The sequence below is a fragment of the Heptranchias perlo genome, chromosome 28 (assembly GCF_035084215.1).
Source record: "Heptranchias perlo isolate sHepPer1 chromosome 28, sHepPer1.hap1, whole genome shotgun sequence".
NCBI classification, from domain to species: domain Eukaryota; kingdom Metazoa; phylum Chordata; class Chondrichthyes; order Hexanchiformes; family Hexanchidae; genus Heptranchias; species Heptranchias perlo.
In genome coordinates this window covers 16236940-16256641 of record NC_090352.1, presented here as the reverse complement: position 1 = coordinate 16256641, position 19702 = coordinate 16236940, and the positions used below count along the sequence as shown (strand labels likewise).

General features: G+C 42.6%; 1 protein-coding gene across 5 annotated transcripts in view; it reads left to right on the top strand.

Moving 5' to 3' along the window:
* Positions 1 to 19702, top strand: part of LOC137344882 (RIMS-binding protein 2-like) — a 236175-nt gene that overhangs the window by 150448 nt on the left and 66025 nt on the right. For all 5 annotated transcript variants that reach the window (XM_068008127.1, XM_068008130.1, XM_068008128.1 and 2 more), the window contains exons 7-12: positions 3143 to 3226; positions 5281 to 5370; positions 6649 to 6771; positions 7577 to 7681; positions 9338 to 9388; positions 15513 to 15714. In XM_068008127.1, the coding sequence (XP_067864228.1) occupies positions 3143 to 3226; positions 5281 to 5370; positions 6649 to 6771; positions 7577 to 7681; positions 9338 to 9388; positions 15513 to 15714 (655 nt within the window). The remainder of the gene's footprint in view (positions 1 to 3142; positions 3227 to 5280; positions 5371 to 6648; positions 6772 to 7576; positions 7682 to 9337; positions 9389 to 15512; positions 15715 to 19702) is intronic.

Below are 19702 nucleotides of genomic sequence, written 5' to 3'. Positions count from 1 at the left end.
CAGAGGATGAAACAGCAGATGTTACAATCACTCTAAAACCTGGAAAACTGACTTGAGAATGCTCTTGCTTTGAGGTGGTTATGTAGTGTTAAATCAGAATCCACACTTACAGCACATCACTTGCATCAGTGCATATAGTTTTATTTTATATTTTTGAAAACTGTCCTATGATCAGAGTAGTCGCCCTTGATGTAGCTGGCTACATCAGAGTCAAGTACAATGATTAGTCGTATTAGTGAGGCTTGGAAGATAGGTGACATAATTCTAATATTTATAAAAAGGGTAGAGAGAAGTACAGGAAAACATAGAGCAGTAAGTTTAACATCTGTTGTAGGGACAGTCTTTGAAATGAATGTGAGAGATCTATACATTTCCCTGTACAGCAATGAGACTGGATGGTGAGCATACAACATCTGCCCGCATACAGCATGCTACCTGGGTATCGAGAAAAGCCGGCAGTAAAATGGAATGTAGATATAGAGACCTCAGCCTATCCAAATGGCAGTTCTGGTGGAGTTGTAGGGCTATGCTGCCTCCATTTCCCATTTCTGTTTTAAAATCTAGCTGGAGTTGCGATGTTACTGATTCTACATTTAACAGGTCCTATTAGAATGTATTAATCTCCATGGCAAAACACCCAGTTAATTTGCTGGTGGTCTTTTTTCCCTGCTCCATGGGTCTTATGAGGAGTACTTATTGGAAGCCCGGTACGAACTGTTGGCACTGCAGTGAGTTGCCCATTGAAGCATAGATCGAATTGTTTAAGGACACCTGCCTGCTCTTCTTCTGCCTGTCCCTACATTGGGAGATGTGTGTACAGTGGGGTGGTCACAGACCAAGTTAGATGGGAATTGATGTTGAATTAACTATTGGGGGCCTATTGAACAGGCATTCCCAAATGGGATTCAGCAACTTCTTCTAGACAGGTGGGAGATGCAATTGATGTATGTTAGGCTCTTTTGAATGGGGAAAAGTTCATCAAATGACCTGAATGTATAACGTATGTGAAGTTGTCTTGAATAAGTCAGTGTTGGTCATTTTCTACGTTGAGCATTGTCAACTCATACTCTACTCATTCCAGAAAATAATTGCTTACTTACTTAAATAGCCAGAGCTCAATGATTGGCTACAAACAAGATTGTTGGCATGTTGTTAATCAGTCCTGGCAGCCACATTTTGGTATAATATCAACTGGCTGAAAACTGCCCGTACAAGCTTGGCTTGTGGGAAATGTACACTCTATGGAAGACTGTTGACAGGATGTGTACTGTTTCTGGAGTTCTTCCTCCAGATCGCAGTGTTGTCATTCATTGGATATAACTCAGTTTGTATCACTGCAGCTTCGGGTTGCTCCTCGATAATACCACTCAGAATGATGTCTGCTTGACCACAGCCCTTCTAATCTAACAGTTTCATTTCACCACAAGAATGAAAGATGAGAGACTCAGACCAAACTTATTTTCACTTAAGAACAGATTTAACAGAGACATGAGCCAGACTTTGAAATGCTGAGAGGTATGGATTTATCCTGACTATATAATTCAGTGTCCCAAATCCATAGCCAATTTCAGGGACTATGTCCAATTCCTTGGTATTCAGCACCTGGTATTCTTTTCTGCTGTTGCTCAGGGGTGAAACTGGAAGGAATTTATAAATTCTCGTAAATAATATTGAGAATACATTACTGAAGAAGTTATCAAGCTAGAGTCAGAATCAGATTACGAAGGCAGTGGCAAAACAGGATGGAACAGTGATTCAAACTGTACAAACCACTGATAAATCAGTCACCTGACTCTCTTTTTAGTGTTTAAAACTCAGTTTGGTCTTTTAATCCAGACTAAAAGTGTGTCCTGCAAAGCCTCTGATTTATTGTAAACAATTTTACAACACCAAGTTATAGTCCAACGATTTTTATTTGAAATCTACAAGCTTTCGGAGGCTTCCTCCTTCCTCAGGTAATCAGACAATTACCTGAGGAAGGAGGAAGCCTCCGAAAGCTTGTAGATATCAAATAAAAATCGTTGGACTATAACTTGGTGTTGTAAAATTGTTTACAATTGTCAACCCCAGTCCATCACCGGCATCTCCACACCTGATTTATTGGCAAGTGCTGAGCGTTGACTTTTCTGACCTGCAGCCTGAATGATGATGCCACAGCCCAGATACTGCTGCAGCAGACGGTGTAATGAATAAATACAGTAAAGGATTGACGGAGCAGGATGGCAATAATACAAAAAATGCTATAATACCAGATCTATAAATATTTACTGCTCAAGGTGCTGCTCCCACATAGTGTGCCAGGAACAGCTTCCTGGTGCTGTTAAACTCACAGCAGAGGCTCCTCCTGTCTGGTTTTAGACCAGACAGTGGTTTTTAAGTGGGCTGTTTGGATATTTCTAAAATGTAAATTTTTTTTAAACTGAATGTTTCCACTTTGTTTCTGTGACTCATGATGTGGAGGTATTTTGCAGTTTCTGTCAGCTGGATGTCTGACATGCGTGGAAACTCATCACCATGTTCAGAGTCTAAGCACCAAGCTACTGATAAATCCACACAAATAGAGCATTAGTTTGAATCTACACTCTCTCCCCATAGAGAGACACTCTACTTACCTCAGTCCAGAGAGCTTCAGTACAGGTTAGCAGATCTAAGGCTTAGGCAACCCAAGTGTGTGCAGGGGTACTGCTGCAGTTCAGCCAGATAAAATTACATAGTTTACCAGTACCAAGCATTGGTAAGCTCCCTGCTGCTGTACAGCCAGAACCATTATACTCATTTAAGGCATCAGCTTGCAGGGTAATCCAGAACTGAGTGGGAAGGATCCTATCCCCAGTGACAAGCCCACCCTTCTAGGTCCTGTTAATGAACCAGTTTGGCTGGTCAATCATCAACAGTGTTCTGGAAGACTGTGGACCTGCCTGGCTCATGAACTATGATACTGACTCTGCTACAGATGTGGACTGTTCACCAGGCATGTCAACTCCAAAGAGACCCGATTACTTCCCCCACAAGGAGGATAATCACTACTTGGTCATTAGAGACGTTAATTGTTGAGGTAAAGAAACCATCATTGCCAACTCCGGATTTTCGTCCGGCTATGATCGCAAAATAGTCCCAATCAAGTTTTGTTTATTCTCCCCAGGCAACAGAATTATGTAAAAAACGGAAAGAATGTGAAAGCCATGAGCAAGAGATAAAGAAACGCCAGCGGATATGTCAGGATCTGGTATGTGGGCTCTCATCTATTTTAATATATAAATGTGAAGCAGTCTGAGGGTAGGCAGGGCTCACCTGTCTCTCACTGTGCTGTGTGAGTGCTAAATATAAAATGTATGCAATACAAAATGTGTAAAATGTGCACACACCATATATAATCCATACATTTCATATGTTGTATAGATATAGTTTATGGAAGTATGTGAGTGTTTATAACACATGTATGTAGATACCATATATATTCACACATAGTGTGTATATAAAAATTGTATTTAGGAATTCTTGATTATTCCAAACACATTTGAGCAAGAGAAGTACGTTAAGGTCATGTTTTCACTTGCATCTCTCTTCGTCCTTCCATTTGTCAATGTTTTCTTTCTGTCTGGGGCTCTCGTCTCCATGCAGTAGAGTTCTCTGAAATTTCAATGTTGAAGCTACAGTTTCCAACCAAAAGCAGGTGAGCTAGCCGTGGGACATTGAGCAGTTACTGAGTTCACACTTGTGAGTGTACTTTAAACTGATAGGCCAATAACTAAACTACTGCCCACCCAGAGGATAATGATGTTATTGTGTTGTGCCTGGGCTGGATCTATACCCCAGCTGGATGTTGAAACCATCACTATTTGCTGTCTGCAGTGCAGATTTCCTTTTAGTCTGAGACTGAACAGACTGTTTAACAATCAGCGGTTCATGATATGGGAAGATTCCTATGTAGGAAAGGTCTGAGCAGATTGAAATTAACTAAAAACTGTATGTGAAATTATTGCTGTCCAGTGTTGGAAATTGCAGGTGTTTAGGGATATGATCAGGTGTGCCCCTTGCTGTTGCTACCTCTGCAGTTGGTGATGGTCTCAGTTTGTATATATGGCTGTGAGAGCTGTCACTGAATTTCTGAAGTTCACTGACTTGCCAAGAATTCCTCTGTTAGGCTTTGTAAGATTTTTTGGGCCTTTTTTGAATATAATTATCTCCTTTTGCTCCAAATATGTTGCTGCTCTGAGCCGTGGGATTGGTATGTTGCTCCTCTGTTTTGTGCTATATTGCGTGGATTACTCATTTGACATGTGGTGTATTGCTGCTCTGAGCTGAGGTGTATTGCTGCTCTGAACTGAGGTGTATTGCTGCTCTGAACTGAGGTGTATTGCTGCTCTGAGCTGAGGTGTATTGCTGCTCTGAGCTGAGGTGTATTGCTGCTCTGAACTGAGGTGTATTGCTGCTCTGAGCTGAGGTGTATTGCTGCTCTGAGCTGAGGTGTATTGCTGCTCTGAGCTGAGGCGTATTGCTGCTCTGAGCTGAGGTGTATTGCTGCTCTGAGCTGAGGTGTATTGCTGCTCTGAGCTGAGGTGTATTGCTGCTCTGAGCTGAGGTGTATTGCTGCTCTGAGCTGAGGTGTATTGCTGCTCTGAGCTGAGGTGTATTGCTGCTCTGAGCTGAGGTGTATTGCTGCTCTGAGCTGAGGTGTATTGCTGCTCTGAGCTGAGGTGTATTGCTGCTCTGAGCTGAGGTGTATTGCTGCTCTGAGCTGAGGTGTATTGCTGCTCTGAGCTGAGGTGTATTGCTGCTCTGAGCTGAGGTGTATTGCTGCTCTGAGCTGAGGTGTATTGCTGCTCTGAGGTGCGGTGTATTGCTGCTCTGAGCTGAGGTGTATTGCTGCTCTGAGCTGAGGTGTATTGCTGCTCTGAGGTGCGGTGTATTGCTGCTCTGAGCTGCGGTGCATTGCTGCTCTGAAGTGTGGTGGTTTGGAACACCATCACCCTGAGGTCCAGCACCGCAGCTGCCAGCCCCTATTTGTTTGTTCCTCGTATTGCACTAGTGGTATAATTACAGGCTCCACATGCAGCAAAGCTTATCTGTCTCTTATTCTTCTATAATACAAGGCTTGCGTACTCTGATTTCAACAAATTATTATTTGAATAGAAAGGGTAGGATAGGGTTAATGCCATCTGCTGGAACATGTGGAGCCACTGAGATTCTGTGGATGGAAACAGACTGAAAGGTTGAAGCACAGCCTGAAATGCTATGCTCGATCCTGTCCTGGTTAGAATGCATGTGCTTTACTTGCAGGAGAATGAGCTGAAACAAGTCTGGAGTGAGAATGCACGGCTAACTGAAGAGACCATTAGACTCAGCCAACAGGCACAGGAGACTGAAAAGGTAATGCTTGGCTTCATGTCTCCTCAGTGCACTGAAACTGCCATATCCCAGTGGGGCAGGTATGCATTTGTAGCTTTTAATTTAGACAATGTCCTTTTCTACTTTGTGTTTGTGCTACAATAATGCATGAGCCACAATCAGCCTTTGTTATTCCCTAAGTGACAAGGTTCAGGAAGGACTTGATTTCTCATTTCTGCTAGCCACTTATTTGTATTTAATAGTCAACACAAATAAGAAAAGTAAAATTAGAAACTGGATTTAAAATCTTTTTAATCGCACTCATATTGCTGCCTTTCTCCCATTCTGTGACTTGCTCCCTTCACCTCATTCTGTACCATGCTCTCCTCACCCATTGGGTACTGTCCTTTCCTCACCCCCATTCTGTGCTGTGCTCTCCTTGGTCCTATTCTGTACTATGTTCCCAGCGCCCTCCATTTTTTACTGTGCTGTCCTCGCCCCCGCTCTGTACTGTGTTCCCTCACCCCCGCTCTGTACTGTGTTCCCTCGCACTTTCTCAGCTGATGTGCTTGTCATGCATTTCCAAGCTTCTGACTGAGCATATGCACCAACTTTATTCTGTTTTGTTATTTTAAACTTATGCTCTTTTTTTTCTTCCTCTTTCTGCCATTTATCTCCCCACTAATTCTTAGGTATGACGCACTGGGATGCTGTTCCCCAGGCCTTGGTCATTCACCAGCACCTCTTTCAGGTGCTCTTGCTCAGTGTTCACATACATGGACTTTGCTGCAGGGGCCACTGGATAGTGATCAGAAATAGGAACTCTGGCTGATTTGCCCCTACTTCCCCATGGTCACAGAGGCCAACTGCAACATTCCCATTACCACCTTACTGAGATAACTGAGTACAGTCCACATGGCTCCAAGAAGGCACCATGAGAACTCCTTACTTTTTTGTTGTAATTATTAAGCCAATCCCTGTGTAGCTACCAAAGAGATTGGTCAGAGGTAAGCCACTGTGTGGAAGGATGGGGAGGAATTGGTGGAGGATATCACCTGATGTATTTTCCAAGGGCCTGGAATTTAGGTGTAAAATTCTGTTAGTATACTTATGCCTCCAAACTGGTCCAAGTATCAAGTTTGTCACTGCTGTGCTCAAACAATCCAAAGGTGTCTACATCATTTACAAAGCAAGCAGAGGATTAATTTGAAATTGCCGACAAATTCAGTGCCCTTTTATACAGTAATGAAGTTTGGGAATTGGTGACTGTGTTCCTCATGGCCCTTTCTGACAGTGCTGAAGTGCCTATGTTTGCTGCAGGTTAAAGCTCACAACAATGACCTGAGAGGGAGACTCTCAGTGGTGACAGCAGAACGAGATTCAGCTCTGAAGGAGAATCAGCGACTCCAAGCCAAACTGGAGAACCTAGAGCAGGTCCTGAAGGTGAGATCACTGGTAGCACCATATACAAAAAAATATATATATGTCCCAGTGAGAGTGATACATTATTGAGTTCAGGTAACTCACTGAACATTAGCATAATAAATACACATCCCAGTGACAGATCGCAGAACTTTGCAAAGGTTCCCTAAACATTGAATTTTAGTGCCTGCTGAGCTCTTGGGGGAAGTGGTCAGTTCCTTCCCTGCAGAAAGGAAGGAGAGGAAGTAATAGCAAGTGATCTCAGGCCACGCTTGAGTTTCTGGGATGCAAATAGTTGCCAAATTTTCCAACAGGGCACTAGTACGTGATAGAAAATATAATGGTGGGGGTGGTGTCTGAGAACTGGACTGGGGAAGTGAGGAGGATTGTAGAATTGGGCTGGAAGCGTTATAGAAATGGGGTGGAGGGATCTATTGAACAGTGTGTGGTGGACCTAACAACTAAGCCAGCTGGGGACCTGTAAAACTGGGGTGGGAGAAGAACTTTAGTACTGGGAAGGAGGTGTATGAGGTGGTTTGTTTCCAACAGAGCCTTAGTATGAGGCTGTGCATTTCCAGCAGAGCACTGGTAGGGGGCAATGTATTGCCAGAACAGCCTCGGCACAGTGCAGTCTGTTTTCAGCAGGCTGTCTCAATACAATGAACCTCGTGTTTTCTGTAGGCTGACTTAGTGCAGAGAACCTCATGTCTTCCACAGAGCTGTACCCTGGTAGTGGGCAGTATATTTTACAGAAGGCCATATTTGATACTGTGAGGAGGAGCTGTCGTGCAGTTGTATGGGGAGTAATTAATGTTTCTTTCTGCAGCACATGCGAGAGGTGGCAGAGCGCAGGCACCAGCTGGAGTTGGAACATAAAGAAGCGCTGACAATTCTGCAGACCAAGCAGCATGAGGTGGAACGACTGCAACAGGTAGTAAGATCCATCTTTTTTACCCTTTTCCTCTGCTTAAGGCACTGACTTCTTGCTCGGTTTTTGCAGTCCACAGACTTCGGGTGTCCTCTGGAACTTTGCAGGAACTGTGACAGCTATTCTTGTGTGAACTTCGACCATGAATATCAACAGACTATTTGATTGTGGAGACATCGCAGCTGGCCTAATCCTATCCTCAGCTGATGTTCACACAGATGTCGCTAAATAGCAGTTAGGAACAAGACCAAGACAACCTAAGCCATTTGTAGCTCCTCTCCCTTTGTATAGCACAGACTAAGGATCAAATCTGGGCCTTTCTGGTCTGTATCAGTTACTCACTGAATAAACTTGCTGAACACGAGGGAGCTTGTAAAAGTATATTCATATTTTAAAAGCTCCCTCTTCAATGCTCCAGTTAAAAGCAAGTACAGGATTTCATGGGTTCCAGGTTACACTTTTAAGGCTGGCTTCCTATACGAGAAGTGGAGCTGGATTAATTCTGCTACAGCTCACAATCTATTCGCATTTATCAAGATTGACCAACTCAGATTGCTGTAGGGTATCTCTCTGTGATGCACTTTAATGAAATATGGGTTCTGTCTCTCTGCATACAGCTCTGTCACTTAATTGCTGTTTTACCACTCTGTAGCAGCTCATTGTGGCTCCCCAATATTGAAACTCAAATATGGCGCTCCACTTGGGCCATCTGATAACAGTGGTGCACCTCATACAAGTGAAATGAAAAGCAGCAGGATAAAAATAATGATGATCCTTCCCAAAGGCTCCTAATGGCAGCAACATTTGGCAAACTAATGCTTCAAAGCAAGATTCTAGGAGTGAAAGTTTCAGAAACTTGGAATGTCTATTCATAATGTACCAAGAGCATGGGGAAGGTCTGGCATTTTAATACAAACCGAGTTGGTGAGGAAGCCAGGCTGGTTAATTATCCTGACTTGCCACTATATCGGACAGTTGTACCCCTGCAGCAGCCTCAGTGATTATAAACAACACTGAGCAAGCTTGGAACACAAACTACTTATCCCTCTCATTATTCAAGTCCAAAACAGTCGCAGCTGCTTCCAGCCAACTCCATAGCACGTTGACTCGAAAGTTCAGAACGAGCAGACATTTCCCTTCATAATAAAGCCCCTCATGTTGAAATGTTGGGTTGTATGAGCTTGAACTTGTTCACATTCACATGAAAGAATCTATGAGAGTTGCTTTAACTCAAATATTGAAAATGCCAGAATTCTTCATCTGTGGTGACTCTCTGCAAGATTGGTGTTGGCTTCAAGGATGTGCAGCTTTGGTCATCTTTCCCCTGTAATAAAGGGGTTGCATCTTCGAGCACAGTCTAGGATCATAGCATATTCCAACACAAGCACAGGCCATTTGACCAATCGGGTCTGTGCTGCTATCCCCACATGAGCCTCATACCTAATTTCACTCTCCTGCATGCTCTCCATACAATTTAATATTCCTCTTTTTCAAGTAATTATCTAATTCCCATTTAAAGCATTTATAGACTCTGCTTTAACAATAGTTTATGACAGACAATCCCTCTGTAATTAGTTTATTTTTTCTAACTTTCCTCTTGGTGCAGGCAGCAGCCGTTGTGCAGAGGCTGAATTAATCTGCTTTGTTTTTCAAATTAAGGCTCAGTTTGAAGCAAAGAAGGAACATGAAGGTGTGGTCCAGTTACTGGAGGTAAGAGAATAACTACATGTTATCCCCTGTTATCAACATTAACACACATTCCAACCTGAATCCTCAGCCTACCTTTAAACCTAACGTTGGAAAGTGAAATCTACACTTAGGTGCTTGAGCATCCTCCATTGCTTAAACTCTTAGCCCTTTCACTCATCTCTTCAATGATTTTGACATTGTGCTGGGTACCAGGAGAGACTGATGACCCTGCCAACTGGCAAATATCTTCTTTACGTGGAATTTTCTAGCACGCCAACTGTAATATCCAGATAACATTTCATGCAAACATTACACTTACTTGTTCTACATAATTGTGTTTGTAGTACAGTGTCACCCTGAGAACTGTTAAATAAATACAGTTTTTGACAAGTATAAAACAAAATGTTCAGTTGCTCTTACACTATCAATAGTTGGAAATAGAAGCAGGAAATGCAAAAAAAAGTGCAGAGGTATTCTGTAGAAAAAAATTTGTTAGTATTGGACAAAAATGGTGCAGTGGTTATTTAATATACAGATAATTATTTTTATAGTTAAATGATCTCACAGTATTTGCAGGCAGAACACCCACAGCAATTGATAGTGACCAGATGCTGCCAATGGGAGACTTTTCGTGTCTGGTGATGAAAGTATAGTCAGGGCTTCAAACAATAAATTACATGGGATACCTTCTGTAGAATTTTGTATAAGAGTTTCAAGCATTCTCACTCTAACTTTAAGCAAGTAATGCTTTATTGAAGTAGTGGCTGGGAGGTCACATATGTTGGGAAATGAATCACTCCTCAACCACTCCAAAAAAGGGGAGATATTCCTGGATATGTGCCCAGGTGCACTGGACTACCCAGGCACAACGAATATTGGAAAATCAGGCAGGTCAGAACACATACCTGCCCAGTTTTCAGATATTCGCTGCACCCAGGAAAATCTCCCCTCAAATGTTTTCCTTCCATCAACAGAATCAATGTCAGAGCCCATACAACACACCCTGTACCTACAGACAGCATACACACAGCTTTCAGACAGTACACCTTGACACCACACACACAGCTTTCAGACAACACACTGTATCTACAGACACCACACACACAACTTTCAGACAACACACCCTGTACCTACAGACACCACACACAGCTTTCAGACAACACACACTGTACCTACAGATACCACACACACAACTTCCTGACAGCACACTCTATACCTACATACACCAGATGAACACAAATTCCAAACAGCACACACACAGCTTCCAAACAGCACACCCTGCACCTACAGACACCACACACAGTTTCCAAACAGCACACCTGTACTTACAGACACCACACACACAGCTTCCAACAGCACACCCTGTACCTACAGATACCCCACAGACAGCTTCCAGACAGATGCCTTGTAGCTACAAACAGCTTCCAGATACCGTACCCTGTACCCATGGAAAGAGCCCTGATGTCACACCCTAATCTGGTTAGTTCCTGGTCTGCTCAGTGCCCAGTGCTCCCAAGTCTATCCGTATCCACCAGCTGCATAGAGTGACACCATTATTTCCGGCCAGAATGGAGATGATTGGGTAATTCCCCCATCAATCATGCCCGGAGACCATGCTGCTGTAAGTGACTGGGATTGATTTTATGCAGATAATTTGTATTATGTAACTATCCTCCACTCACAGCGTTTTGCTGGAGAAATCACCCTGCTTTTATCGGGAGATGTTGCTGTAGTTTCGGTCATGAGTTCTGTTTGCTGTAGTTCGTAGAGACTCCTTTTAAATCGATTCTGTACATTGCTTGCTGTAGTGTGCTGTTTAAATAGATGCTGTTTGCTGAGTAAGTAGACATTGTTTGCTGTGTAATAGACTGTTTGCCGTGAGTCCTGCCCTAAATCCTGCCCCAACTCCAACTTATTGGCTGACACAGTGGTGTCACTAGACGCCCTGATATCCAGCCAGTTCCTGAGCCAGTCTGTACCCAGCCATTCAGTGCTAACTGCTCCTCAATGTGTTTGGCTATCTATTCTCCAGGCTGTGTATGGACATTTAGCCCCTCACTTAGCTTGTGAGGATAAGTGAAGTTAATGTGATTTGCCTGTTTTTATCCCGCATGGGATGCAGGCATGCAGCATGAAGGATCCCAGCCAGCGATTGTGACCCTGGTGGATCTCACAACTCACACAAGCATATTAATAATATCTGTAGACACACGCCTCTGTGTTTAGTTGTATTTTCAGACCATATATGTAAAGGTGTGGGTTTGGTTGCAACTTCTGGCAGTAACTACCATTTTATCATTTCATATGTACAGAAAAAGCATTAGTCATACCAAGTGTTTCCACAAATTGATGGCAGTGCAGAGATTATCAGTAGTCTCTCGTCACCAGGTGATGTCACATTGCTAATTACATCTGACTAAAACATAGTGGAAACAGCGACTTCTTAACTGGATTCCAGAATCAGTGTTTACTAAGGAACTTTCTGAATATTAATAGCTTTCTTGCATTCACTCAGAACACATAGTCCTGTCTAATATCTGTAGCATGCGAGCAACAGTGAGTGTGTGAAAGCATGCTGTGGTGACGCTGAGCTGCTAATGATCTCTGGACATCGATATCTTATTAAAGAGAGCTCCAGCAGAAGACTGTGTTACTGGAAATTCTTTAGCATCTGGCTTCCTCTTTTAAACATGCATTAGAGCTGAAAATGTCTGACTGGACAGAGCTGGACTTTGCCTTCCACTGATCATTGATCTCTGTTAAATTGTAGGAGTTGACCTGCCTAATTTTACAGCGGGAGCTGGTATATTTCTTTATTGAATGATGTGTGCAGTTTATTGGAGTGAGGTTCTCTAATGGTTTGAAGCATGCTTCTATTTAATGGTGTTCCATTTTCTGTTTTTCCTGTTATTAGAATACCTTGGACTGCATGCAGGTACACAGCACCACATCCTTCCCTGTCTCTTTAGCATGTAGACCTGTGTGTGTGTTTGAGGAATCCTCTGTGCAGCTTTCCACATAATAAATCCTTGCAATAAATGGGAACATCTTACTTATCTGAATGTGTCCCCTTCTGTTTTAATCGCTGCACTTACAAAATGAGAAACAGTATATTATGTAAATCTATTTGGTTTATCAGTGTTGTTTGAGAGGCTCTGTGTGGTTTTCCTTTTAGTATCTTTATTACATTACAGCAGAACTGCAGTTTAGCCTCTTTACTGAATGTAAGTCATTTCCCTTCCCTTCCCAATAATCGCCTTTCTCCTGTTAAAAAATAATCATCTCGGAGCAAAAATCTGCATAAATGGCTGTAGAAGCCAACAAAACATTGGTTTGTTTCCTGATGTTGCCCGTATTAAAAGCAGTTTGCGTCTCTCTGTGCTACTGGTATCCCCGGCAGGCTTGTTGAAAGTAGGGTGTCTCTACTGTATATTGAGGCACAATTCTTCGAGCGTCCCATAGCACTCTGTGCTGATGGATGATTGGTTTAGTATTACTGCAGTCTCTTTAGCTGGTTGTCAGCTTGGCTCAATTGGTAGAATGCTCGCCTCTGAATCAGAAGGTTGTGGGTTTGAGCATCACTCCAGCACTTGAGTGCATAATTTAGGCAGACACTAGGCAGTGCAGTACTGAGGGAGTGCTGCATTATCAGTGGCACTGTTTTTCAGATGAGACATTAAACCAAGGTCCCATCAGCCTGTTATGATTAAGGTAAAAGATCCCTCAAAGAGCAGGGAGTTCTCTCAGTCCCCTAGCCAACATTCTTTTTTTAATCAATACTGCCAAAACCAGATTAACTGGTCCTTAGCTCATTGCTGTTTGTGGTGTCTTGTGTGCAAAATGGCTGCTGCTTGTCTATGTAACAACAGTGACTGCACTTGTAATTAATTGTATGTGAATCACTTTGGAATGTTGAGAGATACAATGAGGCACCAGAAGGGTGATTCTGTGATCCCATGCTCCCATTGGATACTGCACTCATAAGGGAATCAATGCTACAGTGTTACAGCACTATCTGTGACCCACACTCCCTACTAGAAGTATGGGATCGCAGTATTATGCCTTATATAAATGCAGGTCTTTGGTTAGTGCTGTGAATGTATCATTCCACATAATATGGGCTGTGTGAACAGTAAATGGAGTGGTGCCAACCCAACCAGTCTGGGTGAGACAGCATCTTGCAACTAAATTCATGGAAAAAACACACCTGTGTTTGATTACAAATTACATTTCTCCCTTCGCCTGTCCCTAGCACTGGTTGCTGTCCACGTGAACTGAGAATTGCAGCAGCAGCATATCGATCACATGGGGTTTAGAGTGTGCGTCAGTAACATCAGGATCAGAGCATGAATCAGTAATACGGGGATCAGAGTGATGCCGATCACATAGGGTTCAGGGCATGTATCTGTAACATGGGGATCGGAGCATAAATCAGTAATACAAGGATCAGAGAGATGTCAGTAACATGGGGTTCAGAGCATGTGTTAGTAACATGGGGATCAGAAGATAAATCTGTAATAAAGGGATCAGAGTGGTGTCAGTAACATGGGGATCAGAGCATGTGTCAGTAACATGGGGATCAGAGTGGTGTCAGTAACATGGGGTTCAGAGCATGTGTCAATAACATAGGGATCAGAACATAAATCAGTAATACAGGGATCAGAGTGATGTAAGTAGCATAGAGTTAAGAGTGTATTTCAGTCAGACGGATCGGAGCCTGTATCAGAAAAAAACTGCTTTGACACAACATTAAATCAAAGTTAAATGAAGAAAATATTCTGTGTAGTTACTGTACTTGGTGAATTTAGAGATCTTTCCCTTACAATCAGTGCAGAATATTACAGGATGGATTATACATTTCTGTCAGCATCTACATTACAAGAGTGGACCCCTTCATCAGAATAAGGGCTTTACATGCACACCATGAACCTGTCATTTCTCATCCAGATGTTGTATTTGCAGCATTTTCTGTTTTTATTTCAGATTTCCAGCCTTTACAGGTTTTGTATCTGCATTGAACACCTTATTCTTTTCCTTTTTATTTCAGTAACTAGTTTAAAATGTGCTTGTTGCAATAGTTTCTATGCTGCAATAGTAGTCTTGGTCAGGAATGGAAAATGTGACTAAAAATGGGAGAACTGTGAGGAGTGGGCATTCACCAGCGACAAGGAAATGTTCAATTGGAATTGCTAGCAGCGAAGGTTGCCTTCTTTTGCCAAGTTCAGGATAAGAAGCAAGATAGTTACAGGGCAGGGTTGGAGGGGCAGCAGAGCTGGAGTTTTGAGTGTAGGGCAGAGGGGTATCGTGGTTGCAGAAGTGATCATTTCCTTTGCTGCTAATCAAAATACATTGAAAGCCTAAAAAACTAATTAATATCTCCACGTCATGAGAAAACCAGACAGCAAAAAAAAATCATGTTTTTAAGAGAAATCTCTCTTTCCTGATCAGCCTTGGCTCAAGCCCCACTCCAGAGACCTGAACATGTAATCTGATACTCAGAGAATGCTGCACTGTTGGAAGTGCCATCTTTTGATGAGACATTCAACAGATGTTAATCTGCCTTCCCAGATGGACGGAACAGATCCCATTACACTGTTCAAAGAAGAGCAGGGGAGTTCTCCTGGGTCAACATTTATCCCTCAACCCAATATCATTAAAATAGATTATCTGGTCATTTATCTCATTGCTGTTTGTGGGATATTGCTGTGCGCAAATTGGCTGTTGTGTTCCCCTACATTAAAATAGTGATTACACTTCATAAAGTAATTTATTGGCTGTGAAGCGCTTTGGGTGTCCTGAGGTCGTGAAAGGTGCTAAATAAAAGCATGTTCTTTATTCTTTCTTTCTTAATTTCTGTTTGGACAATTCAGATGGTAAGGTAAAATCAAAAGGGGTGCAACAGTAGCAGAGCCCAAGCTTAGCTTCAGTTCTTTAATATTGTGTGTACAGAGCTATATATGTATCTTTGTAAAATACCACATAAACCATACCAGCAGTACAAAGAACCTAGTGACACAGAGCCTATGTTTCTAATTATAGTGATGCAGCACAAGATTAGACTGGTGATTCATGTGTTGCAGTTCAGAGTTACCATACAATGAGCATAGTCAGTGCTGTCCTCAGTCATTCTCATCTTTTCCACCAGGCAAAAGTGCGGGATCTGGAAGAGAAATGTCGGAGTCAGAGCATGCAGTTTGGCCTTCTCTCCCAGGAATTGGAGCACTTCCGCCTGCAAGCAGGAAACATCGACCTGCTAACCAACACCCTTGTGAACACAGATACACCTGGATTGCTCTCCCGCAGCCAGCCCCACCTCCTGAATGGAGTGGAATCACCAATAGAAAAAGGTAACAGAGGGAGAGAGAACCAAACCTTCCAGAACATGTGTCATAGGGACCACATGAGGTATTGAAAGTTCTCTGACACATTGTCAGATTTGGCACACAAGGTCCTTTGAGAAGCAGAGTTAAATTCCAATCTCAGGGATAGAAACTTGACAAGTCCCAATTGATCTCGTCCTGACATTACTGTGGAAGTTATACTGAGGGCTTGCAGGGTTGAGGTGAAGGATGTAATGTGAATGTGGCTGCACTTCTCACTGACTAATGGCACCAGAGAAATGGGGGAAGATTTCTTTAACATCTCCTGACATGTTGGTGATTTGAGCCTAATCAGGCCATTATGGTTTTCTTGGTATTTCTTCCTACAGTTTTCACACACTGCCCATTTGTCCTGGTTGTGAGTGAGATGAAAAAATTGTAACCATAGCACTTCCATGTTCATCTCACAGGAAATGTACTCTCCAAAGAACAAGGTGGGAATTGTTAGATTCCACCCCTCACCCCACAAACCAGAATCTTGCGTGGTGTTAGTCTCCCTGTAACACTGGTAGCTCCTCTCGGCACTGAGACCTGTCATACCTACATAAGAAAAGTTAGGGGTAAGGAATGGCCATTCAGCCTATTGAAGCCCATCCCACTGGTACATTAACTTTAACATAAGAGGTTAATGTGCAAAATTAAAGCACAGGGGATTGGTGGTAATATACTGGCCTGGATTGAAAATTGGTTAACAGACAGGAAACAGAGAGTAGGAATAAACGGGTCTTTTTCGGGGTGGCAGGCAATGACTAGTGGGGTACAGCAGGGATCAGTGCTTGGGCCCCAGCTATTCACAATATATATCAATGATTTGGATGAGGGAACCAAGTGTAATATTTGCAAGTTTGCTGACGACACAAAACGAGGTGGGATCGTGAGTTCTGAGGAGGATGCAAAGCGGCTTCAAGACAATTTAGAAAAGTTGAGTGAGTGGGCAAATACATGGCAGATGCAGTATAATATGGATAAATGTGAAGTTATTCACTTAGGAAGGAAAAACAGAAAGGCAGAGTATTATTTAAATGGTGATAGATTGGGAAATGTTGATGTACAAAGGGACCAGTCACTGAAAGCAAACATGCAGGTAGCAAGCAGTTAGGAAGGCAAATGGTATGTTGGCCTTCATTGCAAGAGGATTTGAGTACAGGAGCAAGGATGTCTTACTGCAGTTATACAGGGCTTTGGAGAGATTACACCTGGAGTGTTGTGTGCAGTTTTGGTCTCCTTACCTAAGAAAGGATATACTTGCCGTAGAGGGAGTGCAGCGAAGGTTCACCGGACTGATTCCTGGGATGGCAGGACTGTCTTATGAGGAGAGATTGGGTCGACTCAGCCTGTATTCACTTGAATTTAGAAGAATGAGAGGGGATCTCATTGAAACATATAAAATTCTGACAGGGCTAGACAGACTGGATGCAGGGAGGATGTTTCTCCTGGCTGGGGAGTCCAGAACGAGGGGTCACAGTCTCAGGATATGGGGTAGGACATTTAGGACTGAGATGAGGAGAAATTTCTTCACTCAGAGGGTGGTGAACCTGTGGAATTCTCTAGCACAGAAGGCTGTGGAGGCCAAGTCACTGAATATATTTAAGAAGGAGCTAGATAGATTTCCAGACACAAAAGGCATCAAGGAGTATGAGGAGAGAGCGAGAATATGATATTGAGGTAGAGGATCAGCCATGATCATATTGAATGCGGAGCAGGCTCGAAGGGCCGAATGGCCTACTCATGCTCCTATTTTCTATGTTTCTATGTTAACATCAAAGTCGAATCTTCTGCTACAGTAACTCTCATCGGAGCCCATCCATCTGATATATTAACTTTCCCATCAAAGTCCTTTCTTGCTTCTCACTCAATTCCATTTATGTTCACTGCTTCCACTTTCTCTCTGCATATTGAAGTAATAACCTCCATTTACTGTATCAGTACCGTTTAATATTTGATATACTTCAATTAGATCCCAATGTTAAATTATGTAAAACAATACATTAAAATTATATGCAACAGTGCTACTTCCACAAAGCATTTCAGGAGCTGGGCAAGCATAGAGCTGCCATAATCCTGATATTAACTGTTCCCCTATTGTGCCACCCACATTACCCATTCCCCTATATTGCCACTCACAGTATACACTCTCCATAGTGCCAATAAAAGTAACCATTTCCTACAGTGCCACTCATATTAACCACTCTCTATATTGCCACTCACATTAGCCTTTCCCCTACAGTGCCACTCACCGTACCTATTTCCTGCAGTGCCACACACATTGCTTGTTACCCTAAGGGGCCACTACCATTACCGTTCTGCCTTTTCCACTCTTGTAGTTTTATTCCTGATAGCTTAATTGAGATGACTGCTTTACTAAATTGGATTACTTGTGATGATAGAGTAAGTTGGATGTTATTAGCAGGGTAAACTTCATTTGCTTTGCATCTATTGCTTGGTATTACTAGGCTCGCTAACTGATAGCTCTTGCTAATGCAGCACTGCTGGAGCAGTAAACACAGTCCGCTGTAGCAGGAACTGCATGCCCAGTAAATAACAAAATTTCATCTGCTGACCTTCCTTCATGGCGGCAGCTGCTAACATTTTGAAAGCTTCCACAGTTGACTGCTTCAGGGCAGGCATTCAGAGGTCTAGGTTATTAATGTAATGAGTGACATCCTTTCAATCATGATTACCTGTGTCCACTTTTGTGAAAAGTGTGGTTCAATAGTTCAATGTGTTCCAAATCCTGCGGTCTTTCAGAATCCTTGTCACAATTTGCCATACCTCTCAATTTGGTGTTAACAGCAAATTGCAAAATCTTTTTATGTCATTATAACTTGTTTTTTTCTAGTCAGGACTTTTCTTTTTCCTTCTCTCTTCCTACATTGACCCTAATTAACATAAGATACAGGAGCAGGAATAGGCCATATGGCCCCTCGAGCCTGCTCCGCCATTCAATAAGATCATGGCTGATCTTCTACCTCAACTCCACTTTCCCGCCCTAATCCCATATCCTTTGATTCCTTTGATGTCCAAAAATCTATTGATCTCAGTCTTGAATATACTCAATGACTGAGCATCCACAGCCCTCTGGGATAGAGAATTCCAAAGATTCACAACCCTCTGAGTGAAGAAATTTTTCATCATCTCGGTCCTAAATGGCCGACCACTTATCCTGAGACTATGTCCCCTAGTTCTAGACTCTCCAGCCTGGGGAAACAGCCTCTCAGCATCTACCCTGTCAAGCCCTCTCAGAATTTTATACATTTCAAAGAGATCACCTCTCATTCTTCTAAACTCCAGAGAATATAAGCCCATTCTACTCAGTCTCTCCTCATAGGACGACCCTCTCATCCCAGGAATCAATCTAGTGTCATCACTTTTTTTCAAATATTCCCCAACTTTTAGGTCACCTACTTGCTCTACTACATTACCCAGAACCAAGCTGCTTTGTTGGAGTAGCATCATATTGACTGAGAAATCTGTCCCGAACACACTGAAAAAACCTCCCCTTTCTCACCGCAAACATTTTCCCCATCTCAGTCTATTTTTGGATAATTAAAATCTTCTACAATTATAACAGTGATGTGAATACACATCTCTTTAATTTCTCTGCTAATTTCATCCTCAGTTTCCTTTTTAATTGTCCGAGGGTATATCATATGCTCCTAGTAATCTGACTGCTCCCTTGCTTATTACTCAACTCAATCTAGAGGTACTCTATTTGGATCACTTTTCTATTTGAATCTTTGCACCCTAGTGCTATGATATTGTCCTGTTGGCCAGAGCCATTAATTTAGAAAACACCCATATCACCGCCCTCCTCAAAAAATCCACTCTGGACTCTCTCTTCTTTCAAATTACCACTCCTTCTCCAACTTCCCTTTTCTGTCCAAACCTATTCTCACCTCTCAAATCTGTGCCCATCTCTCCAATCAAGTTTCCGACTGCCACAGCAATGAAACAG